This window comes from Paramormyrops kingsleyae, chromosome 9, assembly GCF_048594095.1.
Source record: "Paramormyrops kingsleyae isolate MSU_618 chromosome 9, PKINGS_0.4, whole genome shotgun sequence".
Classification (NCBI taxonomy): Eukaryota; Metazoa; Chordata; class Actinopteri; order Osteoglossiformes; family Mormyridae; genus Paramormyrops; species Paramormyrops kingsleyae.
The window spans coordinates 27,924,183-27,952,105 of NC_132805.1; the positions used below are offsets into that span (position 1 = coordinate 27,924,183).

The 27,923-nt window shown below is 41.2% G+C and overlaps 1 protein-coding gene, 1 long non-coding RNA gene and 1 other non-coding gene across 6 annotated transcripts; 2 read left to right on the top strand and 1 right to left on the bottom strand.

Annotated features, from left to right (window-relative positions):
- Nucleotides 1-161: 161 nt before the first annotated feature.
- Nucleotides 162-233, bottom strand: trnae-cuc (transfer RNA glutamic acid (anticodon CUC)). Its single transcript has one exon. It is a non-coding gene; the product is annotated as a tRNA-Glu (tRNA).
- A 272-nt stretch (nucleotides 234-505) lies between these two features.
- Nucleotides 506-13,332, top strand: LOC111840938 (uncharacterized). Of its 2 annotated transcripts, none has more exons than XR_002837553.2 (4): nucleotides 506-979; nucleotides 1,313-1,377; nucleotides 2,444-2,501; nucleotides 9,013-12,776. It is a non-coding gene; the product is annotated as an uncharacterized lncRNA (long non-coding RNA). The 2 variants fall into 2 exon arrangements; XR_002837552.2 differs by lacking the exon at nucleotides 9,013-12,776 and adding an exon at nucleotides 12,787-13,332 and having other exon boundaries at nucleotides 520-979.
- A 9,620-nt stretch (nucleotides 13,333-22,952) lies between these two features.
- On the top strand, nucleotides 22,953-27,888 carry ncoa7a (nuclear receptor coactivator 7a). Of its 3 annotated transcripts, none has more exons than XM_023806194.2 (7): nucleotides 22,953-23,052; nucleotides 23,596-23,743; nucleotides 25,401-25,544; nucleotides 26,023-26,175; nucleotides 26,462-26,557; nucleotides 26,688-26,761; nucleotides 27,036-27,888. In XM_023806194.2, the coding sequence occupies exons 1-7, from the start codon at nucleotides 23,027-23,029 to the stop codon at nucleotides 27,181-27,183; spliced, it is 789 nt and encodes a 262-aa protein (XP_023661962.1). In that variant the 5' UTR covers nucleotides 22,953-23,026; the 3' UTR covers nucleotides 27,184-27,888. The 3 variants fall into 3 exon arrangements, with proteins under 3 accessions (XP_023661962.1, XP_023661963.1, XP_023661965.1); XM_023806195.2 differs by having other exon boundaries at nucleotides 22,968-23,281; XM_023806197.2 differs by lacking the exons at nucleotides 22,953-23,052; nucleotides 23,596-23,743 and adding an exon at nucleotides 23,768-24,680.
- Nucleotides 27,889-27,923: the final 35 nt, after the last annotated feature.

Genomic DNA, 27,923 nt, shown 5'->3' on the forward strand with positions numbered 1-27,923 from the left:
TCGTGGTCAAGTGGCTTGCCAATGTGAAATTTCGGTTTTATTTTTTTAACCATACGGATGTTTAAGAGATTACGCATATTGATAATTGTATTTTAGAAGTCCGTACTATTATGTAATGTACAATGCATATATTTAAAATGCACAAAATAATAAAACCAAGTTTCCCTGACCGGGAATCGAACCCGGGCCGCGGCGGTGAGAGCGCCGAATCCTAACCACTAGACCACCAGGGATGACGTATGAATTTGTTTGTTCAAGACGTATATAACAAATTTAGTATTGTCACAGCTGTTTTGTCTTTTCTGTTGTATAGTTTGCTGTTATGGGTATTTAATAAGTGGTCCTATAAAAATGGAGGAATCAGTCAACATACAACCCTCTGGTCTATATTTATGCCAGATAATATCAGTTTGACATTGTATAGAGCAAATTATTGTTTTCACATTAGAACTATAGCCTACATCTTTTGTGTATCTCTTTTGAGATACAGCACTACATTTATGTTCAGAAAACTGTATGTGTAACTTAAATTTGTAAATATTCTATTGGTATCGGCAAGTTAGTATTTACTGTGAAGCCCTGTTAGACCCTGAGCAGATTACAGCTGTAAAGGCAAAAGTTAAGTTTGTTGTATTTCTTTCCTATTTTTTAAAGCAGCAATCTTGTATTGAAATGTTTGATTTCAGTCTGAGCTTTATTACTATCTTTGCCTGTGCCTTGTAGTTGCACTATATCAACATTCAATGTACATTTGGTCACTAAGGTTTGAATGGAAGTACAGAAAAGACATTTCATTTGAGTTTCAAGGCAAACTGGGAAGCAGCTGCAGTGCAGCCTAACTTACTGAGATTCTCAAAACATGCTGCCACCCTCCTCCCTTACAAAGGTTTAAGGTTAGAATTTCAGGATCCAGGTCTAGGATCCATTTCTGCTCCAAAATGTTATGATGAAGTGGCTTCTGCAGCGACAAATTGCAAAGGTAAGGTACACAAAAAAATGCGGTGACTTTCGATCTTTCAGTTAAAACCCAATCCTTCATTAGCACACATAATGGGCATCGTTCCCTGAGAATAGCAAATGGAAAATAAGCAAGTTAAGAAGATAGACTTCTAAAGATGAAGTGGCTCTAGTCGCCAGACAGAATGCTATATTCTGAGGTGACTTGACCGTCTGCTACTTTTCGGTTGTTTTGTAACTGTGAACCATTTCCTCTTCTAGAAAAAGATCTGTACTTGCATAATTAGTAATTGTTCTGAAACTCTTCTGTTCAGTTTTGTTTATGAGATAATGTGAAAGGGTTTGCTCATTTCAGACCAGATGACGTATTTCCAAAGCAGTCACCGTGCCTGTACTCACCCAAACTAAGCAGTTCATCAGGTAATATGGCTACTTTATTAAAACTCTTCTGGTTTACTTCAATGCCATATGTTTTTACCAAGTTGGGGTTTTTACATTAAATCGCGCAATATTGTAATAAAGTAACTAGGAGCTACTCCAATTACACCAATAATTTGTAGGCATGTTGATAAATTCAGCAGAACTGCTAAAGGTACTGCTTTGGGTCAAAGCAGAGACCCCAAACATATACAATTGACAATTGTTACTAATCTGCTTAAAATCATAATACAGCAAGCCCAGAAATATTAACTCCTTTTGACCTTCACCCTAACCCATGCATATTCAAATATGGCAACCCAAATTTAAGGAATGTTAAATAAATGCTAAATAAATACAGCATTAATTTAAGCAAATACATTCCCTACTGATTCCAGTACTCCCCAATGAAAGGGACTCACTCCGTACTCACTCAGTACAGAAATTTCAGATAAATAAAGACAGCAACATATAATTACTGAGTACATATGTGTCAAGTCTCATGGTTTACCTTTGAGACTGCCTTTGGTTTTTTTTTAATTTTCTGACGTGCTGTCCAGTTCTCAGAGCAAACAGAGACAAAATGACGACGTGCTCTTTACTACTAGTGCTGTGCTGGTGCTGACAGGGTGATGGATACCGTTTACCGTCCCCCTGCCCCCTTTATAAACTGAATTCTGCTACAACATCAATACATCCAGTTCACCACCTGATGGGGTAATTTAGACAAAATTAATGCCACCCTTCCAGAATCACAGTATGAGCTACACTTGAGGTTACCCTTATGTGAGGTCATCTTTCCCTATAGTGACACGCACGTTTGCACAAACATTTATTGACAAATCTTTATTAGATTATTGTCTATATTATCAATTTAAGACTCTCAAGCTCATGCAAGAATTCTTATGGCATATCCATATTACTTTATTATAAACCCAAAATTAGCCATATGAAAAGTGTTGGGGGCAGTTTGCAAGCCCTATAGACGATATACCGTGTAATAAAATTTTTACATAGGTCTGCATAGGTAAATGCATGTAAATGTCTCGAACTGAAAATCTCCCTCCAGCCAGCGGACCGAAGCAAACCCTGAATATGGGACACTCTTCCATGACAAACCAAAAAATGTAAGTTTCATGGTGCTTTCATTTAATAGTCAGGTGTAGGTTTGAATTAAACACTGATACAACCACGTGGCCTCATGCAAATGCACAATGAGACCCCTATCAAACTCCATCAAGTCCTGGTAATGCTGTCTAATGTGGCTATGAGGCATCCTCTGTGTCTGGAGGCTAGACATGCCAGCTCCTTGCAATCCAATCGTTGACATGCGGATTACTGCATGGTCTGCACGTTACATCCAAATCGGACCATTACTTCTGGGTGCTTAACTTTTTTTGTCACTGAGTGTATTTTTATAATTGTAACAGTGATTACATCAGTTACAGAGACCACCATCAATGAAATAGTGGTATGAATTTAAAATATTCGTTTCATGGTAGAACTGATCATATGGTGTATAAGAATTTGGCAGCAGTAGATATGATTTGTTTTTTAATTTTATTATTTATACTTTACTAATGCTATTCCCAGAATCAGTTGTACTGTATAACATTTTAAGCGCAGGACCTCCTCAGTGATTAAACATTTTTGTTTTTACACTCGAAGAATCTGCCGCACTTCTTTAGACACACAGTTTTTTTTTTCTTCTAATAAACTCTGCTTCAGCTTTAGAGAAAACAATTAGGACAATGTGCTGAAATAACCCGTCTGCAAAAGGAATGTCAGAACTAGATAAATTTTAACCAAGCATGTTGACTGTATAATCCATCCGACGTCATTACTATTAACTTTTCTTAATATACAGTCCACAATCCAGACAAAATGACACAGCTAACTTCATTCAGAGCTGGTATTGAGAGATACTACATTTTTATGCATCCCCCAGAAAACACAGCTATAAGTTTTACATTAGGTTTTTTAACTGAATTTGCAATAAAAATTCAACAGACCAGTGGCGGAACAACTGTACATTGGGCCCTGGGGCAAAAATGAACCATGCCCCCCCCTTCCAAATGCACACCAGTTACAGCAGTTGCAGATTATGAAATTTTAGCAGCCTCCAAATATCATACCCATCATGCACTGCAGTAGTTAGCAAATTCCAGAAACATGCTTTTTTTCATTAAATACAGGCCTCCACAACAGTTTGACTACACAACATTACAAACTATTACATTTCAAAATGGTATTAAGTATTGTACAATTTTTTTGTTTGTGTTAATTCCCACTATGATGAGACTGTACATAAAAATGAGAGATAAAAACGTAGCATGCTAAAAAGGTCCTACAATATGCCTGACATCAGTGCCTTAATCTGCATGTGAAATTTGCAGGTGGAAGGGGACCCTTAACATTGCTGGAGGGCCTGGGGGGGCCGGGGCCTGGGGTGGCTGCCCCTGCAACAGACTGTGTAAATTGTTTGTGAAATTTAATTTATTTGGCATTGAGCTAAATGACTTTAACTAATTTACTGGAGCTCTGGTATAGCAAAACCCAGCCTTTGAAAAGGCTGCAGCAGGACTAGGTCTGGTCTAACCACAGGCAAAATGCTCCTTATCCTGCTATACAGTACTGCCAGTTAACAGTTACGTGATAATGTGTGAAAGTTTATGATCAATGAGTTGTCTCCAAAGTGTTACACATAAAGCCACCTTTCGCCACTTGTGGTCGTTTAGCCTAGTTTGAAGCAATGCGAAGCAATGAAAAAAATGAAAAGACAGGCGGTTACAGTTCTAACTGGTTTAATCTGCTAGCCATGGGTCGCTTTGTTGGTTTTCATTGGGTTGGACAGATCAGTGGTAGATCACTCATCGTAATCCTATAAATTCTAAAATTAGAAGCCTATTTTCTAGCATCATTAGGTCATAAGGTTCCCATGTTACCTAGTCTATGTAGTGAATGTAGATGACCGTATCTGTGTAGTGTGTGTGGATGGCTGTATCTGTGTAGTGCGAGTAGATGGCTGTATCTGTGTAGTGCGAGTAGATGGCTGTATCTGTGTAGTGCGTGTAGATGGATGTATCTGTGTAGTGCGTGTACATGGCTGTATCTGTGTAGTGCATGTGGATGGATGTATCTGTGTAGTGCATGTAGATGGCTGTATCTCTGTAGTATGTGTGGGTGGTTGTATCTGTGTAGTACGAGTAGATGGCTGTATCTGTGTAGTGTGTCTGGATGGATGTATCTGTGTAGTGCATGTAGATGGCTGTATCTCTGTAGTATGTGTGGGTGGTTGTATCTGTGTAGTGCGTGTAGATGGCTGTATCTGTGTAGTGCGTGTAGATGGCTGTATCTGTGTAGTGCGTGTGGATGGATGTATCTGTGTAGTGCGTGTGGATGGCTGTATCTGTGTAGTGCGTGTAGATGGCTGTATCTGTGTAGTGCGTGTAGAAGGCTGTATCTGTGTAGTGCGTGTAGATGGCTGTATCTGTGTAGTGCGTGTAGATGGCTGTATCTGTGTAGTGTGTGTAGATGGCTGTATCTGTGTAGTGCGTGTAGATGGATGTATCTGTGTAGTGCGTGTAGATGGATGTATCTGTGTAGTGCATGTGGATGGATGTATCTGTGTAGTGCATGTAGATGGCTGTATCTCTGTAGTATGTGTGGGTGGTTGTATCTGTGTAGTGCGTGTAGAAGGCTGTATCTGTGTAGTGCGTGTAGATGGCTGTATCTGTGTAGTGCGTGTAGATGGCTGTATCTGTGTAGTGTGTGTAGATGGCTGTATCTGTGTAGTGCGTGTAGATGGCTGTATCTGTGTAGTGCGTGTAGAAGGCTGTATCTGTGTAGTGCGTGTAGATGGCTGTATCTGTGTAGTGCGTGTAGATGGCTGTATCTGTGTAGTGCGTGTAGATGGCTGTATCTGTGTAGTGCGTGTAGATGGCTGTATCTGTGTAGTGCGTGTAGATGGCTGTATCTGTGTAGTGTGTGTAGATGGCTGTATCTGTGTAGTGCGTGTAGATGGCTGTATCTGTGTAGTGCGTGTAGATGGCTGTATCTGTGTAGTGCGTGTAGATGGCTGTATCTGTGTAGTGTGTGTAGATGGCTGTATCTGTGTAGTGCGTGTAGATGGATGTATCTGTGTAGTGCGTGTGGATGGATGTATCTGTGTAGTGCGTGTGGATGGATGTATCTGTGTAGTGCATGTAGATGGCTGTATCTCTGTAGTATGTGTGGGTGGTTGTATCTGTGTAGTGCGTGTAGAAGGCTGTATCTGTGTAGTGCGTGTAGATGGCTGTATCTGTGTAGTGTGTGTAGATGGCTGTATCTGTGTAGTGCGTGTAGATGGCTGTATCTGTGTAGTGCGTGTAGATGGCTGTATCTGTGTAGTTCGTGTAGATGGCTGTATCTGTGCAGTGCGTGTAGATGGCTGTATCTGTGTAGTACGTGTAGATGGCTGTATCTGTGTAGTGCGTGTGGATGGATGTATCTGTGTAGTGCATGTGGATGGCTGTATCTCTGTAGTATGTGTGGGTGGTTGTATCTGTGTAGTGCGTGTAGATGGTTGAATTTCTGTAGTGCATGTGGATGGTTGTATCTGTGACTTACCACTTAGGAAGGAAGTTGTATGTGTCACAATTTTTTTGAAAACTGTTAGGCTTTAAGTTTACGCAGAAGGGAAAATACCCTTGCACAAGGAAACGTTAACACATGCTAATCTGAATAGGGAAACTTTGTTTGTTTGTGAGTTATGGTTTTAAAAGGGATGGGATTTATACACCTGATAGAAGCGGACCACGGTTTGATGTTAGGCAGTATGTGGCTCTACAGATTAGGAAGGTTGCCAGTTTAAATCCCGTGGTCAGCAGAGTGGATACATCACTGAACTCTTGAGCAAGACTCTTAACCTCAAAAGGAGGCCTGGATATATGGCTTAGCTTGCACTCTGATCCCAAGCTTTGTTCTCACTTGAATATGTGTGTGTGTCTCATAGGAAAGTAAGCTGGGATATTTCTGTGTCCTCCTACAAATGGTAAAGTTTCATTTTTTTTTTTTTTAATGATGAGGAAACTGGTCCAAGTGCACAGGGCATCTTCAATGGCACAATCCACAATGGTACTCAAAATCCTGAAAACAGGTCAAAAAGAGATGGACGAAACTAAATCCAAAATCAAAAGCGGTAAATGGGAACAGTCAATCAAAACAGAAATGTGTGGTGACTTAATAAGAAGAGATGATGATGATATTCAGGTGAAACAGGGTGCCGGAGGGCTGAGCTAAGCACAGCGGAAGTGATGCGCTGAAAGTCAGATCTGTATTCCAGTAACATAACCACCCACACATACTACAGAGATACAGCCATCTACATGCACTACACAGATACAGCCATCTACATGCACTACACAGATACATCCATCCACACGCACTACACAGATACATCCATCTACACGCACTACACAGATACAGCCATCTACACGCACTACACAGATACATCCATCTACACGCACTACACAGATACAACCACCCACACATACTACAGAGATACAGCCATCTACATGCACTACACAGATACATCCATCTACACGCACTACACAGATACAGCCATCTACACGCACTACACAGATACATCCATCTACACGCACTACACAGATACAACCACCCACACATACTACAGAGATACAGCCATCTACACACACTACACAGATACAACCACCCACACATACTACAGAGATACAGCCATCTACACACACTACACAGATACAACCACCCACACATACTACAGAGATACAGCCATCTACACACACTACACAGATACAACCACCCACACATACTACAGAGATACAGCCATCTACACACACTACACAGATACATCCATCTACATGCACTACACAGATACATCCATCTACACGCACTACACAGATACAACCACCCACACATACTACAGAGATACAGCCATAACATAACAGATGTCAACAGCTGCTCTGAAACTCCTTGGCCTGATCACATTCTGCTTTCTTCTTTCAACCGATTGTATAAAAACCAGTGATTTGTCTTCCTTGAGGAAATGGTATTTCATACAGTTTTTGCTTGTGTTTCGTCTTAGGATTTGACATAATAAAGCTTTTCATTCGTTTTTAGAATTGGATTTTTTTTATTCTAAAATAGTCTCTTTATGCCACCATCTTATAAGCAATTTACACATCTTAATATTGATTATTGTTTATTGACTGATTTATGGTCCAGAACGAAGTCTAATTTATGTTTTTAGTTCGGCATTTTATTTCCATTACTTCCTACATCGCAATTTATTTAATTCATACCAGCTTTTGGGGGCAGTGTGTGCCTATTTACCTGCGATCGGAAGGTCCCCGGTTCAAGCCCAGCCTCGGCACGTCTGCAAGTCCTTGAGCAAGGCCTTTGACCCCCAGCTCTCTGGGTGCTGCTACGGGTAGTTGCCATTTGCGGCCAGCTTGCTCACACCAACAGAAAGCATGTTGGCAGTGGTGTAAAGAGAATTTCCCCACAGGGATCAATTTATATAATTATTTGTCAAACATTTTCCTCACTTTGCAAAACAATCTCATGATGAATAAAAGACAAATGATTCAGGTTCACTTTAATTCATAAAGATTATAAGTACAATCAGCAAAATTCATAACTAAGACTGAGAAAGAAATTCTGCATGAAGAAGAAACACTGATTAACAACAGCATCTGAACAGATTTACGTGAGAGTCTATTTGGAATAAGGTCACTTGAGGGATTCATTCACTGAGGAGATACTTTTTGTTCTTGCAAATGTGTCTAATTTTTAGATTCAGTTTAATAATTTTACTTATGGGACATTAAACCTTGTTTTTTCATAGACATGAGAGTGATTTTATAGTGGCTTTTCAGGATGTGGTCGGAACACCAGTTCTGTACAAGCTGCTTTTTCAATTTCTAAAGCTATAACGTCACATCAGCCCATAAATGGTTAGAGGAGGTGGAGTTAGAGTTTCCAGCATCAAGCATGATCAAAGGCACCTTTACGGAAAGTGGGCAAATTGTTGAAAAAAAAAAAAGCACAACTCAAAAACTCCCCACAAATGAAAAACACATTTGTGGGCTCAGAGCAAGTGATTACTCACCGAGGAAATGGAGAAAGTCAATCTACTCATGTCCACTGATGTGGCGTCGCTGAGCCTTCAGGCAGTTTGCAGTTATGTCAGCTTGCTTGTTTTCCTCTCCAGTTTATTGATTATTTATAGTTAATTATCCCTAAGTTGTATAGAGGGGAAAAATAGCTAAACTATCAAAATGAAGTAACACTTTAGATAAAGGGGTCTTCACAAACAACACTTAAACACTGAATCATTAACATTCAATAAGAATGGGCAAGCATAAAATTTCATAACAACTATAGGCCTATAATCAATGATTCAGTCATTTGTGAATTATCCATCAATGGGGTATAACTGAGTACCTGTTGTGGAGATGTTACCAGACCAGAATATTGATTTAGAATTAAAAATAATAGCAGACTCACCATCTTAAATGCAAAAGCAGATGTTGAAAAGGAATGAGTGTAACGCTTCTCGCGAATACATTGTTTAGTGTGTTGCATTCAGTTCTTATCTCACTGTTGTTTACTTTTTAGTGCTGGTATCTACACTCGGCTTGATGGAGCTGCAAGTTGATTCGGATAAGCTTTGGATTTTCCAGAGGAGCACACCAATAAAAAACCTTCCTGACGTATTTAATCGTGGACAGTTTAAGCTGTGTTGTTTTGTATAGGCAGCAGCATTAATTTTATATTGTTTATTCACAGTAAATTGAATTATATTGATATCAATATTATTGATAACCCCTCCTTTTAAGAAAGGGGGGCAGTTCTCATTCCAGTATAGCATCCAAAGCTTTAACTAATGTGTTTTTTTTCCTCAAATCAATGTCTTTTATCTTAGGTGAAACAATAAAAATGGCAAACAAGGGCAATTCTGTTATCTCAGCCCCCTGTAGGGGTGTGTTAGCATTTTTTTGCAGTTACTAATTTAAAATCACTGGATGATTCCAGTTAGCAGTCTCAGAGTATGTTTCTTTATTTCTATGGGTGAGTTGGAGCGGGAACTCAAAGTAGCATGATTTGTAAGAGTATCACTTTTACTGGTGAATATGTTTCCTGCAATATACCTGTTTATTTACCTGACAGTTCTGTCCAAAACAACACACAAACAAACATCTGTAAGGGGGGCAGTTTCCAAGGGCTGCTAGGTCTGGGACCAGTGAATGCGAGATACTTAATGGGAAACAAAGCTATGCAAAACATCATAGAAGCCAGTTCAGAAAAACTATTCAAATAAGTAGCACCAAGATAGTCTAGGTGGAACTAAGTCTAAGTAGAAAATACAGCAGAGTATTATGTAGCACCAAGGGAAACCATGACCAGTGCAGAAAAAAAGTTGGTTGGTGGTAGGAAATTTCTGGAAGAGACCGATCTTAAGAGATTTCTTTATAGTTGTGAGCGATTCATGTAAGTATGTGGTTTGTTGACGAGTTAACCAGTCCTAAAAGGGGTTGCGCAGTGACCTGATGCTGCTTAATGTCACAACCTTGAGCTGGAATCTTTGAGAAGACACTATTTCAAAGACGCTTCTAGAAACAACCTGGGCGTCCCATTCCGTTATCTTGGCACCAGCTACAACGCTTTTTACCATTGATGCATTGATGCACTTCGATCAACCAATAAACAGCACTGTCATTAGCTGTGGTGGTTTCCCTGTTTACTTGCACACTAGTTTCAGTGGTACTGTAGGATTCCCCAGTTTACTGTCATGCATGTTTCATAACATCCCTTTTGTAAAACCTACAAATATATTGTAATAATAGATATAGCTATTTTTATGACTTAATTTATATGTCAGCACTGGAAAAATGTTAGTAAAGTGAACGTATTAATTATTATGGATGGAGACAATATTGTAGGGTATAGGCCATGATTTATTTCATGGATGACTGGCTACAATGGCAGTGTGAGAATGTTTGAACCTCTCAAAAGTAGTTTCTGGAGGAAAACTATACAATGCTCTGTGACGTTGTCTTCCACTGGTACACCACAAAGCAGAGGTGGGGGCAGTTTCGGGTTACATACACAGAAACATCTAGAATCCGTGTGAAAAGGTTACAATGCACCTCCAGTTAAGAGACAGTCAGTAGTTTGAAAATCAGAAGTTGTGATTTAAATAGTTTGTTGAATGCTGAGCCTTGGCTGCTGTTATACATCTGTATCGTACAGCTGTTTACCTGATTCAGTATTTTTTCATAACAAGCCATACACATAACTAGTGGTAAAGAAATTTTTGAACTCCAAATACCATCCATCCATCCATCCATCCATCCATTGTCTACCACTGGGATTGGGTCAGAGCAGTCTAAGCAGGGATGCCCAGACCCCCCCTCTCCCCAGCAACCTCCTCCACTTCCTCCATGGGATTATCAAGGCATTCCCAGGCCAGTCAAGAGATACTTCTCCAGCGTGTCCTGGGTCTGGCCCGGGTTCTCCTCCCGGCTGAATATACCCTGAGGGAGGCATCCAGGACGCGTCCTAGATAGATGCCCGAACCACCTTAGCTATGTCCAGTAGGCCCACCAGCTGATGGACTGGGCGTGGGGGTTGGGTGCAGTATAGATGGGGCAGCAGTTGAAGGCAGGGGCCTCAGCAAACCGATCGTCGGGGACCAAACCTGGCCCCAAATGCCAGCTAATGCAAAATAAAAAATATCTTGATCTTATACCACTTTAGCGATTTCTAGGCTTTTACGTTACACTTTGTCGTTCTCTGTGGGCTTCGCCAAATGTACTATAGTGTTATTTCGCATTCTTGGACACACTTGGAATGGAGGTACCGCCAGTATTAGCTTGGGTCTCCTCTACAGTCGCAAGTTTGCATTACCTAGAATTTACATTTACCTTAAAAACGGAAATCTTTTAACGCAATATAATATTTTACCTGAAAATACATAGTCAGCTGAACATTTCTCTGAAAAGCGTTGTCATATGCAGTTCATATACATCTGGCCCAGAATGCACCATGACTTAATTATGATCTTTTAAATTAGAAGTTCCCACCCTTTTGATGTTTGCAGACCCATCTATGACGTAGCAAAATTTCCCTGACTGGAGGAGTGAGGGGCTGTGCCGGCTGATCGATTTCCCAAGTCGAATAATTCATAAATTCCTTTTTTTTAGACCTGAACATACAATTGTGAGCGGTCCTAAAAAAAATTGAAATGCCATTTTATTTATTTGTTTGTTTATGTGTGTGTGTGTGTATTTATGCATTTATTATTTGTTTGTTTGAAAATTAGCCTAACAAAATCCCCAGTGTTCTGCACCCCAGCCAGCACAATTTAAATGATGTAAATTAGGAATTTAAGAAGAATTTGATGTGTTCTCCAGTTTAATCAGTTTCAAGAGTACGTGACCGGTTTCACTGAACACTGCATGAGATTAGCCTTTAACACCTCCTTGGTACTTATCTAGGACACACTGGCTAGATGGAGTCACTCAGAGCTGCAAGCCACTGAGACAGTAAATGTATAATGAAACACACACACAAGTACCTTTTGTGGTAAACTTTTTTTTTTTTTTTTTACAGTTAAGGCTTTGCTCATTATAATATATGGAAACGGCAGCATTTCTGTGCAAGTGTGTGTTTAATTTGTTAATATTTTTGGGAATGAGTGATGTGACATTGGCTTACTTTGCTATTTGTAAAGTGCAGATTCTTCATATTCTTCCCCTGTGTCTTTTGGCTGACACTGTTCCATTTGCCTTTCTTACAGTAAGTAGGCCACTGTTGGCACAAAAAGAAAAAAAAAAGGAAATGGTTTGCTGCAATAACAGGTGTGCAGAACAGTTAAACCTGGTTCAAAGTTTAAAAGGTTAATAAAACTCATACAAAGGGGATGTTAGCTTGCCCAAGTTTCTGAAACGGATTTTTTTCTTTTGCCTACCAGTCGGCCTTCATTTGGGAAAGAATAACTAACTGGAGAAGGAGTGATTTCCTCCACCTGAAATGTGCATTTCTGTGGTTGGAAACCTCCTCTCTTTTTGGCCAAACAGGGCCTACACCAGCCCAGGTTCGCTAACTAGGTCAATGGCTTGGAATGTTACTGGTAAATCACCCTTTAAAAAAGCATACAAAGAAAGCCATTAAACTGCCTTCATGTATAAAGTCAACGATGGATTTAGTTATTCATTATAATCTGATGATTTAATGGCTACTCTAAATATTGATGACACCGTATTTAGGTTGTTTCAACACCGAAAATGTCCCAGTGGTGTTTTGCTCTTTGCAATGCCATTTGGTACGTTTTCCAGCCCCACCAGTTCTGATCAAAGTTCTGACTCCTCTCTCTACTGTTTGCCCTAGATGACGATGGGACCATCATGAAGAGTACAGAAAAAGACCCCCCCCCCCCCCAGCACAGTGGAATGCATTAAGAGTTTTCACACCGAAATTAAGGAACCTGGTCCCAGTTTACAAGTTCCTGGGCTCGACTTGGAACTTTTGTAGCTCCTGGACACTTTTGTGTGTCGCATCTCATGCCACACAACAGGAACTGGGACCTTTATGCTAAAAAAGTTCTTAGGGTAAACTTCACACATGACTTCATATGAAGCTACGCCGTCACACCATTACTATAGAGGAAAAATAAGCCATTTTGTTAGATATTTCTTATTGGGGGGAATCAACCCACAACATGTTCATGATTCTGATTAACTTTGGCCAGCAGATCAATCTTTCATTTTCCACAGAATAAAAAACAATGTGAAGTTATCACACTCATTAGTTTCACAGCCAATATTAGGCAAAAGTATTGGTTAGTGATCAAAGATTCCAATGCAGATATATGGAGACACAAGCAAAAAAATGTATTAGTTGATGCAATAAATATAATTGGAGTACAAAAAATGATTCCATCTGCTCAGTTTTTCCTCCACTACATCTCTTTTTCTGCATATCATATAACTGCCAAGTTAGCGCTTGTGCTAATGGTAAGCTAATCAGCAAGCTATCATTGTAAGTGCATCCCCAGTGGCTCTTGTTCAAACGAAAAGTACCTAGTCTGGAGTAGGCACTAAAAAAAGAGTTCTGGAACTTCCTCTGAGGAACTACAATCGGGCCGAATTCCTATGGTGTGAACACAACAAAAGTCCCTGGTTCCGGAAAAAGGTTCTGATTTCAGCAATATGGAAGCGCCTGTTAAATACCATGAGTTCCTCCCCATAATCAGTCACACCAGACTTGGATAGTCACTTGGATAGGATATGAATCACCCCATTAGGGTCCTTAGAGAAAATCGCCCATTTTTTGAGAAACTTTAACCTTCCTCTAAGGAATATTAACATCACTAAAACAGGTTACCTCAGGTATTCTCTATTTTCTATTTATTCTACTGAGAAAAAACGCTTCTACTAACTTGTTATCTTCCAAACCAGAGTCTGTCAGGCGGTTGGTAGGTTGACTGACAGGACTATACATGTGGTATACGGAACAACATTCTGACAGCACGTACTTGCCTTTAGTGATGCAAACCCCTCACATCTGCAGAGGGCACGTCAATATCCAGATAAACTCAATCAATCAACCTCACTGTCAAGTCAGACACTATTTGTCTAAACGCTATGTATTATCATTGCTTTCGAAACCTATTTGTCTTTTAGTGGCAGCTGGTATGAATAAAGTCATAGAATGGATGTTTAGTTTCACCTTTAGCTGGGAAAGAGGCTCAGGAGACAGTGGCAGGAAAAACTAACATTTGAGGGCAAGTTTTATTAAGGGAACCCAAGGGAAAATGTAGCAAAAAGGGGTGGAGGTCAGTCTGGAAGCAGCAGGCTCTTCGAGTCAGGCGTTCCCTGGTGGTTACTGGCTGAGAGAGGGAGCTTGCCCAGTTTGCTTGTCCAGTTCACTGGCTCGAGTTGCTTGCTTGGTTTGACCGCCTACTAGACACATCACACGTCAAATTTTTCTTTATAAAAATTTCCGCTTCCTCCCTTCCTTTTGCTGACCAATGAGTATGCCTACATATGTGACTGTCATCCTTACAGTCCCAAAAGGTAATTCTGGTATTGACATACTTAATTGTCCCAAGTATAGAGGTGAAATTTGCCAAAGTTGCAGTGACCTGTCACAGGATGCAGACTATATCCAGAGGATGTTGTCAGACCTCAGGGTATTATCATGTATCCACTTCCTGCATTTAAGCTCCTGATGTGTTATAGACAACATGGTGCATGACAGTCATCTGCTGATGCTGATCAGTGTGAGAATAGGGTTGGAGGGGAAGACACTTCAGCCAACGAAGGTAGTGCTGGTGGAGGGTCTTACATCAACGAAGGGCACTGAGGGAAAATTTATGGAAGAACGCGACTAATGCATTAGCTGCAAGGTCTTGGAAATCACAGGCTAAGAGGTGACAAAGCTGTTGCTATTCATTTTAAGGTCTCCATTCTGAACCCTGACAATTCAGCCAAGTGACACATAGAGTCTATATCAAACCAACAATTTTATTTATGGTTGCCCACCCAAGTGATTGACCACTTCCCGACTATGATGCAGTTCAGCCATGGCACCCTTCACTGCCTTCACAGCAAGCAAATTAATTAATACATTAATGGGGGGGGGGGGGGGGGCTCTTGTGCATGGAGTTATATATACTCACCTAAAGGATTATTAGGAACACCTGTTCAGTTTCTCATTAATGCAATTATCTAATCAACCAATCACATGGCAGTTGCTTCAATGCATTTAGGGGTGTGGTCCTGGTCAAGACAATCTCCTGAACTCCAAACTGAATGTCAGAATGGGAAAGAAAGGTGATTTAAGCAATTTTGAGCGTGGCATGGTTGTTGGTGCCAGACGGGCCGGTCTGAGTATTTCACAATCTGCTCAGTTACTGGGATTTTCACACACAACCATTTCTAGGGTTTACAAAGAATAGTGTGCAAAGGGAAAAACATCCAGTATGCGGCAGTCCTGTGGGCGAAAATGCCTTGTTGATGCTAGAGGTCAGAGGAGAATGGGCCGACTAATTCAAGCTGATAGAAGAGCAACTTTGACTGAAATAACCACTCGTTACAACCGAGGTATGCAGCAAAGCATTTGTGAAGCCACAACACACGCAACCTTGAGGCGGATGGGCTACAACAGCAGAAGGCCCCACCGGGTACCACTCATCTCCACTACAAATAGGAAAAAGAGGCTACAATTTGCACGAAGACTGGAAAAATGTTGCCTGGTCTGATGAGTCTCGATTTCTGTTGAGACATTCAAATGGTAGAGTCAGAATTTGGCGTAAACAGAATGAGAACATGGATCCATCATGCCTTGTTACCACTGTGCAGGCTGGTGGTGGTGGTGTAATGGTGTGGGGGATGTTTTCTTGGCACACTTTAGGCCCCTTAGTGCCAATTGGGCATCGTTTAAATGCCACGGCCTACCTGAGCATTGTTTCTGACCATGTCCATCCCTTTATGACCACCATGTACCCATCCTCTGATGGCTACTTCCAGCAGGATAATGCAACATGTCACAAAGCTCGAATCATTTCAAATTGGTTTCTTGAACATGACAATGAGTTCACTGTACTAAAATGGCTCCCACAGTCACCAGATCTCAACCAAATAGAGCATCTTTGGGATGTGGTGGAACGGGAGCTTCGTGCCCTGAATGTGCATCCCACAAATCTCCATCAACTGCAAGATGCTATCCTGTCAATATGGGCCAACATTTCTAAAGAATGCTTTCAGCACCTTGTTGAATCAATGCCACATAGAATTAAGGCAGTTCTGAAGGCAAAAGGGGGTCAAACACCATATTAGTATGGTGTTCCTAATAATCCTTTAGGTGAGTGTATGTTTGCTATTCTGCTGGACAAATGCCCCCCCAAACAGGGACTGAGAAATTTTCATTTCATTATAGACACTTTTATTAATCCCTGTGGGGAAATTCTTTTTACGCCTCCCTCAACTTGCTCTTTGTAGAGCAAGCTGTCTGCGAAGGGCAGCCACCTATAGCGGCGCCCAGGGAGCTGGGGCTTGAGGGTCTTGCTCAAGGACCTGCAGACGTGCTGAGGCTGGGCTTGAACCAGCAACCTTGTGATTACAGGCACATGGCTTAGCCCACTGAACCACATGCTGCCCACATCATCCACATTGGGTGGAATTGTCATGCCCTCCCAGTTTCTGGCAGGTTTAACTCATTTTCCAAGTGTCATGGAACAGCCCCAAGAAGCTGCATGCACATTCTGTTCATGATAACCACTCCACCCCAAGGGACTCCCACTTGTTCTGTGTAGAGTCACCGGCAATTCTCGGTAGTTGTCACGCTCTTTCCCAGCCGGGAAAGAGCCTCTCCATTTTGATTTACCTGAGATACCCGACAGATGCAAGATCTCCATTTCCAGAGAGTTCTGCCTTTCCTTTCTGGTTGAACATTCATCGCCTGACCTACGTCTGATCTACATCAATTCTGCCTGCCATCTCAGATATTGTTTGCTCCTCATCCATCCATCGCCTGCCTACCAACCTTACCGGTACCTCCAGCTATCGATTGGGTTACATTTAGAGTGCGTGTCTGGTTTGTCGACTACAAATTTGTCTTTAGTAATAAAACCTGCATTCAGCAACAATCCGGCCCAGTGTCCTCTGTCTTGGATCATTACACCAACATTTAATTTCTAAGTCCCCACTATTTCTTAAAGCATGCAGTGATTGACAGGACAAAGTAATCCCACCCACTGTTCCCCAATCTCCAACTTTCTCAATATTTCATTCTTTTCATCTTCCAAAAGTATATTCCCATAGTTAATAATGATATTCAGAGTCATAACCCTTTATAATCATCATTATTAATAAAATAATAAGCCGGAGAAATCTCCCCATCACCCTCAACATGGCATCTGAATGCATAAAAATTCAAGTCAGTGGGTGTATCTATAATTCCGGAGAGTTAGTCAAGCTGTACTCTAGTGCTTGAGTAGGAGTAGAGAACATGGTACCCATATTTTCTCCAGTCAGATCTGTGTAGAAGTCTTGCAGAAGCTATGTCCTCAACAAACAGACCAGTCTAAAAGAGGATCCAGATGGGCAGGGACATGCCCAAGACCTCTTAAATAAATTTAAAAAGGCCAAGAAATCATCAAGCATCCATACGATCAAAGAAACTTCATGGTCTTATCAGGGGCTAAAAATGTGCCGAAAGATGTCAGGCTAGAAGGATGAACATATAAGTCTTTGTTATCTTGCTTTGTGTGTAGCCTAACCCAACTTCTCTGCTGGTTAGTCATGGTCAGATACCAGCACCAGGCTACTAGTCTGATACCGTTGCTTACCGATAATATCATCATATCGCTCAGGTCTAGTGCTAGCCCGACATTGCAACTGGTACTGCAGTGACCTTCAATCAGTTACCTACAATCAGCCTATTTTGTGAATAAAAAGAAAATATCCGCTTATCCATTTGCGACTCAGTTTTCCTTACTATGACGCTCTGTAGCTTACACTGCTGTATTCATACCTGTATTGAGTGACTTTAAAGGGATAGGTTGCTTTTTGTAAGATCAATCAAGATTTGAATGTTATAGCACTTTGTACTTGTACGTTCTAAAGTAGTTTTAGAACCAGGTCCTTTTTACTTTTATTTCAGTAGTATTTCACTGATGACTTTTACTTGAGTAACATGGTGTACTTTTAAGTATGAAACTGAAACCTTTCACTGAGCACAGCTGCCAAGCTGCTGAATCATGACAGAGATTTTGCCTCCACAAAAAGAGGCAGCATCCAATCTATTCATCATGCAGAGGAGAAGAGAAGGAAAATACCCCCTAAAGGTGAACATTTCGCCAATTTCATCATGTCCTTCAGCTTGACTGAACAGGATGAGTCATTAGAAAATGAATAAATGACATTGCTTTATGGAATTTCCTAACAATTACTGAATCAGTTCACTGAATAGATCAGTTTCATTCTTAGTATTTGAATCTTCACACTTTTTTTTTTTTTTTTACAAAGTCACTAATATCTTTTTTTTTTTTGCAATATCTTAACTTTCCCTATGTTTTCTTTGTAGAAATACCATATGGAATAGTTCCGTAAGTGCTCAGGAATGTCATTTTATTGTCATGTCCATTATTACTGCTGCATACTTGCATTTCTGTCAGTGTAAAGTTTAACCCTAAATGATAGATGCTGGACGTATGGAAATTAGACAAAGTAGCGCAAAACTGATTTCTGAGACTGATGTCTGATTATTATATTGCCGCATTCTAGACCTCCCAGTATCCAAAGAAGCAAAGAATAAAACCAAACCCATGATCCTGTGTTTAAAGCTCAGGAGGCCGGTGATAGGGGCCTTGCCTATTGTTTGGACATCTGTTCTCAGCCAGCCATACAGAGAGCAGCCAGACTATTACCTTTTGTTCCCCTTGAATGGCGAGCAGTGCTGCTCAGTGATTATTAGCTTTTATTTGAAACTATACTTTATAGTGCACAATTAACATGAAGTATTTATTTAATTATGTCATCCAAATGTGCTCTTGCAGTAGACGAGTGCCAGATACTTGCTAGGGAGGACTCTTGCAGCTGCTTAGAAACAGTATGGACATAAGTTGGGGACTGAATCTACATGTTAAGGACTGCATGGGATAACAGATCACAGAACCTCACCAGCTATTCGGCTCCAGTGCCTGGTTTGAGTGTTGCAGCTTGGATGTGAGGGAGATGATGGTGTCTCCAGCTCATGGAACTGCTCAGAAGTCTTTAAACAGGTTTAGGCTGGCAAAGCCATTGGTCCTGACAGCATCTGCTCACATGTCCTGAATGCATGTACCATGCAGCTGTCTGAGATGTATCTTCAACCTGTCCTTGACTTTGTGCACCTTGCTGTTGTGCCTCAAGAAGACCTCAGCTGTGCCTGTACAAAAGAGCGTAAGTGATTCTTGCCTTAACGACAAGCATCCCGTCGTTTTAGCCTCCATAGTCATATAGTGTCTGGAAAAACTGGTCGTGTTGCACCTTACCCGCAGCATTCCCCCAACCCTGGACCCATTCCAGTTTGCATTCCCGCATAACAGATCTGTGGATGACGCCATCTCTTTTAACTTGCACGCTGCTCTGAGGCTTCTAGATAAGAAATACTCCTACGTCAAGGTGCTGTTTATTGACTACAACTCAGCTTTTAACGCCATTGTGCCATCCAACCCAGTGTTAAAGTTACGAAACCTCGTGCTGAGCAGCTATAGAATATCCAGTAGGGCTTTTCAAATTGGGCCTTTGATTCCAAACCCAGGCCTTGTTTTCAGTTCTCGCAGCCAGTTAGTTTAATAATTACTGATTCTGATTGGTCAGAGGCTTCTCACCTGGTTCCCAGGTAAAGGAAGTCTGGAAAATCAGCAGTGCTCAGACCTTGAGGAGAGTGATTTGAATAACCCTGATATACAGGGTCGATACAATCAGGAGTACAGAAGAGGGAGATTAAAATTCAAAAAGACACTGAGTATCCATTCAACTTTGGTCACATTGATGATTAAGATGATTACGGGTAGATGTATAGGTATGAAATTAAATGAGGTAAAGCTGCTTCCGCATGTGAAATAGCTAAAGCTAACATTTTGGTGGCACAATGACCCAAAATGCTAGGCCAACGCTACACTGGTGTAGCTTAACAAGAAGAAAGTGAAGGTAATTGAGCAGCCTAGTCAAAGTCCTGACTTGGATCAGATAGAAAGTCCATCAACCATCTTTGACAGAGGTTGAGTAATTTTGCCAAGAAGAATGAACAAAATTGCACCACCCATGTGCAAAGCTAGTAGATATTTACCCAAACACACTTCCAGCTGGGATTGCTGCCAGAGGTGCTTCCACTAACTATTGATTGGTATGGGGTGGGGTCTTATACAGTCAAAATGTTTTTATGATGTTTTAATGTTTTTTCTGACATTTATCTTTCTATACCTGAAAGAAAAAATATTCTTGCTAAACCGTTATATTTCGAATGCGTCCATTGTCATAGCCCTTTGTATAACTGTCCCTTGGTATCTATGGGGATCAGTTACAGGACCCCCCTCCCCCAGGGATACCAAAATCTGCAGATGCTCCAGTCCCTTTTATAAAATGATGTAGTATTTGTGCATGACCTACGCAGATCCTCCCAGATACCTTACAACTAGATTACTCATAATATCTAATACAATGTAAATGCTACATATATATTTGTCATACTGTATTTTTAGGAGACAATGACAAAAAAATATATTCTGTACATGTCCAATACAGATATAACCATTGTATCACATATAGATTATATAATTATAAGACAAATTTATTTACGCTCTGTGTTTATTCTCACTTCACTCGCATGGATTCAGTGTAGTGCACAGCGTAGCAAATTCAAGTTTTGCTTTTTGACACTAGAATTTATTTTTTCAAACAGCTTTGACCCACAGTTGGTCCAATTTGCGGACATGAAACCCGCAAAGAGAGAGGGGCCTCCTGTACACCAGGGGGACTCTGTTAACTGCACTGAGGTGCTCAATAGCAGCACAGCATATTTACATAATGTGCACGAAATGTACCGACCACCAGAAAGTCCGGGGAAACATCTTGAACAACTTAAATTGACAGACTGCTGGAGGATATTGAGCCCTATTGCAAATCTTTGTTTGCAGCATATCAGTACACACCCTGTTTTTCTGCGAATAATAGGTGAACCCGGAATGAACCCCTTACTCGACATTGGTTGTCTTATCTTCTTTTAGCTCCTGGAAAAGTATCCCTTCAGCTGATAGAAAGACTCTAAAATGCATTTGTTACAGACAGGTCACCATGGTGGGCTGACTTAGTGCGAGGTCTTCATAATCACACTACAGACAAATAATATATAGCACAATATCCATTACACCCTGGTTGCTTGAACTACCAATTGATCCACAGACAGCCAGTTAGACTTGCAAATTAACTGCAGTTGGCAATGCAGGACTTCTGGCATAATCAGTAACCAGAGTATTAGTGTGATCTAGGTAATAGATCACCCATGGGTTATTTTTATGCTGAAAGAAAGCAAGCTAGATATATTAATCTGGTGCTTAAGTAAATATCACTACACTGTAACACTGTGGAGCCAGTGGTCAGACTGAAGAAGTGCTTAGTGTATAATACTGGGGATTCAGTGGTCAGACTGAAGAAGTGCTCAGTGTGTAACCTTGTGGAGCCAGTGGTCAGACTGAAGAAGTGCTCAGTGTATAATACTGGGGATTCAGTGGTCAGACTGAAGAAGTGCTCAGTGTGTAACCTTGTGGAGCCAGTGGTCAGACTGAAGAAGTGCTCAGTGTATAATACTGGGGATTCAGTGGTCAGACTAAAGAAGTGTTCAGTGTATAATACTGGGGATTCAGTGGTCAGACTGAAGAAGTGCTCAGTGTATAATACTGGGGATTCAGTGGTCAGACTGAAGAAGTGCTCAGTGTGTAACCTTATGGAGCCAGTGGTCAGACTGAAGAAGTGCTCAGTGTATAATACTGGGGATTCAGTGGTCAGACTGAAGAAGTGTTCAGTGTGTAACCTTGTGGAGCCAGTGTGCAAGGCAGGAGAGTGGAAAAATCTGCCACATTATACAGTTAGCAGTTTTGAGTATAATTTGAGATATTATAAGATTATAAGGTTAACTTTTAGCAGGAACATTCCCATAATGTGGAATTATTGCGGTATTGGTAACACCCTGGGATTCAGAGCATTTTATACATAAGATGTTTCTGTCCAACAGGACCGATGAAACCAGACAGAGCATTGTCTATGAAGTGTATCGTCTACGTGTTGATGTGCATGTTTTTGCGAGAATGAACACAACCGAGAATTAGGCAACCGATTACAAAGAGCACAAACAAGTTGACAGATTAAAAAAAAAAAAAAGCATTATTGTTTGCTCATTAAACCTGAACTTGGAAAGGTTGGGCTTTTGGAACTGCTACAAAGGACTGAGTGATCAAATGAAAGCAGTCCTTGCTTTGTCATATGTAATTTGTCCACGTTTGATAATTACAGCACCTCCTTGAGATGAATTCTTAGGAATTATTGAGAAATTTCATCTAATGTGGGTTGAATTTGTCAGGTTGCTGGCAAGACACTCAAAACCAACTGTAACTAGTAAAACTATTGATTCTGCAGCTTATTTATCTTTCATTGGAGCTGCAATTGACTTTTCTTCTCATATTGTGTAACTTCAAGACCCTAAAGATGACCCCCTCATGCGTGAAGGAGCCTCACCAGAAAGCCTGTCATACGAGAGAGACGTGGGCTTTAATCAGAACTTTATCTGCTTGTTGGTTATCCTGCTCTGACACTGTCCCATTTGGTCTGCTTCCAGAACACCCCCCCCCCCACCTCTGCTACCACTGCAGCCAGCAGATTGGGTTAATGTACCACCAGAAGGTTCTGTAACCCTGCTGTGAAAGGCTACCATTGGCTGGATTTTGGGGGAGGGGGGTCACCCAGGAGGGTTGGCCTAGGGAGTTGCGTCTGTGTTGCTCCGGGGATTTATAAACTGCCCCCTGGGCTGGAAGTTAAGAATTGCATGGTCCTCCAGCACTGACCTTTCAGCAGCAGACTAAGCAGCTATGGGCGTCGCATACAGCATTCGAGAGTAAGTGCTCACCTGGGACTGCTACGAAAAAACTGTGGAGATATAAAACTTTTTCTCTTGCAATGGGACACAATGGAAGTTCTGCGCATATGTATTTCATAGATTGCTTCCAGCAGACTTTAAGACATGATTCGAAACAGTCATCATTTGCAAAAAACATTTGCCATTGTATTCTGGGGTATGAGTTGGCCATAGCTGGCTAGAAAACATCACTCAAGAACATGTACAGGTAAATTCCTAGAGGAGTGTGTGGTTTTTTGGAATTGAATTGTCCAGGGATACTGTTTTTGTGGAAATGTGCTTGCTTCAGAATTGCTGGGTAATTCACATGTACCTTATATTGAAAGACTTACTTTACAGGAAATAATGTTTTTTTTTTAAGCTCCACTGTAATGTATCTGAGCCCAGAAAATTTGCCGCTATTGTTATACATAAGCCCACTTGGAAAGATTAGATAAGCGTGTCACTGCAGTCAACGTGAGATACTCCCGATGAGGGAAATGTGCGTGTCTGTGCTTATCGTTCCTCTGACTCCCCGTTTAGAGTGGACCACCTGTACACTGTCTTTGTCCCGTGGTCACTGAACGTGAATGGAAAAGAGACTAGACGAAGAAAGCTCATCTCAGTGGAGGAAGATCCATTAAACCTGATGGACAGCCTCTTCAGCGAGCCCATCAACAAGAGCTGGGAGGTAAGTTCAAATACTGTAGATGCACAACTATCAGTGACAGTATCGGAGAACCAGCTCCAAATGCTTGCTTCCTCATGTTTCCTAAATGAATTGCTTTTAGATCAGATTCTCAGAAGACAGACCTCCTTCTCTTATACACATTTTAAATGGAATTATTGATTATTTACCTGTCCGTCCTCCTAACCAGTTTCTTCAATAATGCCAGTCGACCTTGGACTCCCAGAGGTTTTTTTTCTCCCTACTTGGGAGTTTTTGGTTCCTCTCCTCCGCTGTATATCTTAATGATGTACGACATAATCATATCACAACACATCCATGTAAAGCACCTTGGAGCAATTCAGTTGTGAAAGGCGCTATTTAAGAATAAATGCAATTAAACTGAATTGAATTATCCTGCTTAGGGCTGGGGGGGGGCTGAAACCTACCCCAGGGAGGGCACAGAGCTGCAGTACACACTGCATCCATGGATAGGATGCAAGTACAATGCAGGGCACGTGCAGACAAAATCACACACAGAACTGTATACTTCTGAGTTTTGGGAGGAAACTTTTGCTGAGAATATGCAAATTTTAAAATGTAATTTTACAGTAAACACTGACATTTACAAGAAAATAAAACCTGTATAGCCAGTTTATTCTAATGTTACTGCTATTGTAAAACATTCCCTCTCTAGTTCTAGCACAGCTGAAGGCAGCTTTATTTTCGAGGAAATGAAACTTAAACAGTGATTCAGACAGCCAATAGTGTTTGTGTAGGCAGTCGTTAGATTGGCCAATGAGGTTAATTTGGGGGGAACTTAAATGTAGTAGCGTTGGTGTCACACTGCACAGAGCAGTGTTTCAGGTGAAGAATAGAAGCACAACCAGTCATGAGACCGTTGCCAAGGAACACCAAAATTCTATTTTTTGCCAAACATTGCACGGAGCCCTACGTACAGGTGGGTAGTTAATCAGCCGTCAATCTTGTTGTATATGAAAGAGGGAACAAAATGTGAACTTAATATTTTAGAAACAGTTGCTTGAATGGATTTCCACCTAAAAATCATGCTGCTGTGTTTGAGAAGGAGCTAGAAAGTCAGATTACTGTCTAGCGGTGAAAGGTATTTGGCAGCTGCCAAGCTTCATTGTTCAGCTTCATTGTGAGTCATGAAGTAATAAAGGGAGAGATCAATGTTCATGGTTCCTGATTTGGGAAAATGAAAGGATTCTGCTCCTTTTAAAATCTGCATTTAATTCATTCCCTCAAAACACAAATTTTTATTATTATTAGTATAGGTAGTAGTAGTACTAGTTGTGGTAGCATTATACATATTTTCTGTGTTGCAAAAGGAGTTGGATTAATTAAGTCTTAAGCTTAAAATATGACTGACTCTCCATACTCATACCTTTTAGTTTTAAATAAATATTGTATATCCATTAAACTTTATGTTGGGATGCAAGTGTTAGCTTTGAATTTTCATACCAACTAAAGGTGCAGGACAGGTTTTTAAAGTCTTCAAGTAAAACCATATCGATGTCTGATAATATACATTGAATTTGAAATTCTTCCATTCTTCACTGTGAATCTGAAGGCAGAGAGGCGGAGAAGGGAGAGTTTTGAACCTACATTTGGAATGAGCTCTCATTTAACTGATTGCGACCTGGTTGTTTCTTCTCAGATCATCACGGTCCATGAGACAAAGCAGTGGCAGAGTGTATGCAGCTCTGAAGAGGAGGAACCTCACGGGGACGACTTGGAGGACTTGCTTCTTCCAGAGCTGATTGACCGCAGCGACCTGCTGGGTGAAATACAGTGTCAGAAGGTGAGTTTGAAGGGCCTGTTGGTTGGCTACCAACATCCGAATTCATCTCAGGGCTGCCAACTCTCATGCATCTTGTGTGACACTCCCGCTTTCCGACTCTCACACTCACGCAAGAAATCTTAGGGCAAATCTATATTATTTCATTATAAACCTAAAATTTGCTAATTGAAAGCGCTGTGGTTGTTTGCAAACCGTACAGACTATTTACAAGGTAACAAAACTGTCACATACATGTAAATGAGTGTGCAGACTTGTCTCAAATTCAAAACCTCAATGCAGCCAGGTGATCAAGGTTGGCAACCTTGCATATTCATAGCAAAAAGATAAAAAGGGGATGTTCTGACCTTCTGACCCTGGTGTACCCTAACAAATGAATCTTTCTGCCTTATTTATGAAGTTGCTTAAACCACCAGAATGTTAGGAGAACTTCTGATGAGATGTGGTGACTCATCAGGTGTCAATCTCTGCATCTTCACAGCTAGCCAATCACCTGCCAGCACGGACTCAGGGGAACCCATGGCGACTGGCCTACAGCACAGCTGTACATGGTACAAGTCTGAGAACACTCTACAGATATCTGTCTTCACTGGACAGCCCTGTACTGCTCGTTATCAAGGACATGGGCAATCAGGTACCTTCCACACCTATGCTAATAGCAGTGTTTCCCAATCCGGTCCTTATAGACCCACAGACAGTCCACGATTTTCTTACCTCCCAGCTTTGGTAGGGAGCTCGGAGGGAACAAAAATATGGACCGGCTGTGGGTCCCCAAGGACCGATTTGGGAAATACTGCCAAGAGTATAAATCCTGAACCAGCCCAGCATGTACATGACTGGCTTTGGGCTATTCTTTTTCAGAATGGTGGGTTGGGTTTGGCAGCAGAATTTGACACTCCCCTCTTTTTTGCTTCCCTAAGGTGTTCGGCGCCTTCTCCTCTCACCCCTTCAGAGTCAGCAGCTGCTGCTACGGCACAGGAGAAACGTTCCTGTTCAGCTTCAGCCCTGATTTGAAGGTAGCTCCGTCCCTCCTCTCCCTCTACATGTTCTCCGTACGTTTCTCCTCAGTAGAAAGGGAAGCTTTTTCCCCCCCTCCCAAAAATCCTGCATGCAAAAGACTCGACTGACGGCAAAACTCTCTGGCAGGTGTTCCGCTGGAGTGGGGAGAACTCTTACTTTGTGAGGGGCCACTGGGACTCTCTGCAAATAGGAGCGGGAGGGTAAGTTTTAGTATGCCTAAACACCCGTCCTAGGTATGCTGTCAAGTGGGGACCGGGCACATAAGATCGACATCTTACGGAGGACTCTTTTGCATCCCTGAACAAGAAGTTCTAAGCTATAAAGATGTGTTCAGCTGGATTGATAAAGAAATATACTGTTTTTGTATGAATAGTTACTGTACACATAAATACACAACTGGACATTATATTATGTTATGTTAGCATTTTTATTAGTGTCTTGATTGATGCAGTATGTTCCTCTGTTCTCCTCTAGGGGGTGCTTTGGCTTGTGGCTGGATGCTGATCTATGCCGCGGTTCCAGCTTCCCTTGCCAAACCTTCAACAACCAGCCTCTCTCCTCCAAAAAAGACTTCACAGTCCAGGACCTGGAAGTGTGGACCTTCAGTTCGAGAGAGATTTGACTGTACAGGGGGAAGAGTCTCACCTACCTTAAGAGTTTCTGGAACTGAACCAGAGGACAGAATGCGGATGTGGACAAACTACGCTAGAACTACTAGCTGCTGAACCACATCCTGGCATGCATCGGAATCTGTGCCTCGACAGACCATATTCTGCTTGGGCATGGAGAAAGAGGGCAGACTAAGCGAGTTACATCCGGAATGCTCTACCTCAGAGCATCATATACTGTAATGACTTTGCATTCCTGGAGCATTTGGGGTCCAGAAAATTGCAGCCACAGGTGTATCTTGTGTATTTGAAAAGTGTCTCTGAGAGGAGTAGTTTACAGACACAGCAGCCAGGCAGGGGTCCCCTGGTTCATATCAATTCCAAGGACATCACGTTTTTTAGAAGCATTCACCTTTAAATATACAGCCTTTTCACAAGCATTCAAAATATAATAATTATGAAAAAGCAGATTTTTTAATTTTGTATTCTTTTCATGTTTGGTCAGTTTTTAAAGATATTTTAAATTATTCCGAATTTGAGAAGAGTTTATGGGTGTTTGATGTGTGTGTTTGATGAGTGATTGGTCCCTGTTTTTCATGTTGCTATGACGGTGCTGGCACTGTTTTTGTAACCTTGTTTCTAAAATGATAGTAAACCACATGTTTGTCTCTACAATATACTAAATGTACCTATTAAACCCCGGTGAGGGTTCTATTCAAGGTCTGTAAGCTGTTTTTTCTTTGTATAACTATAA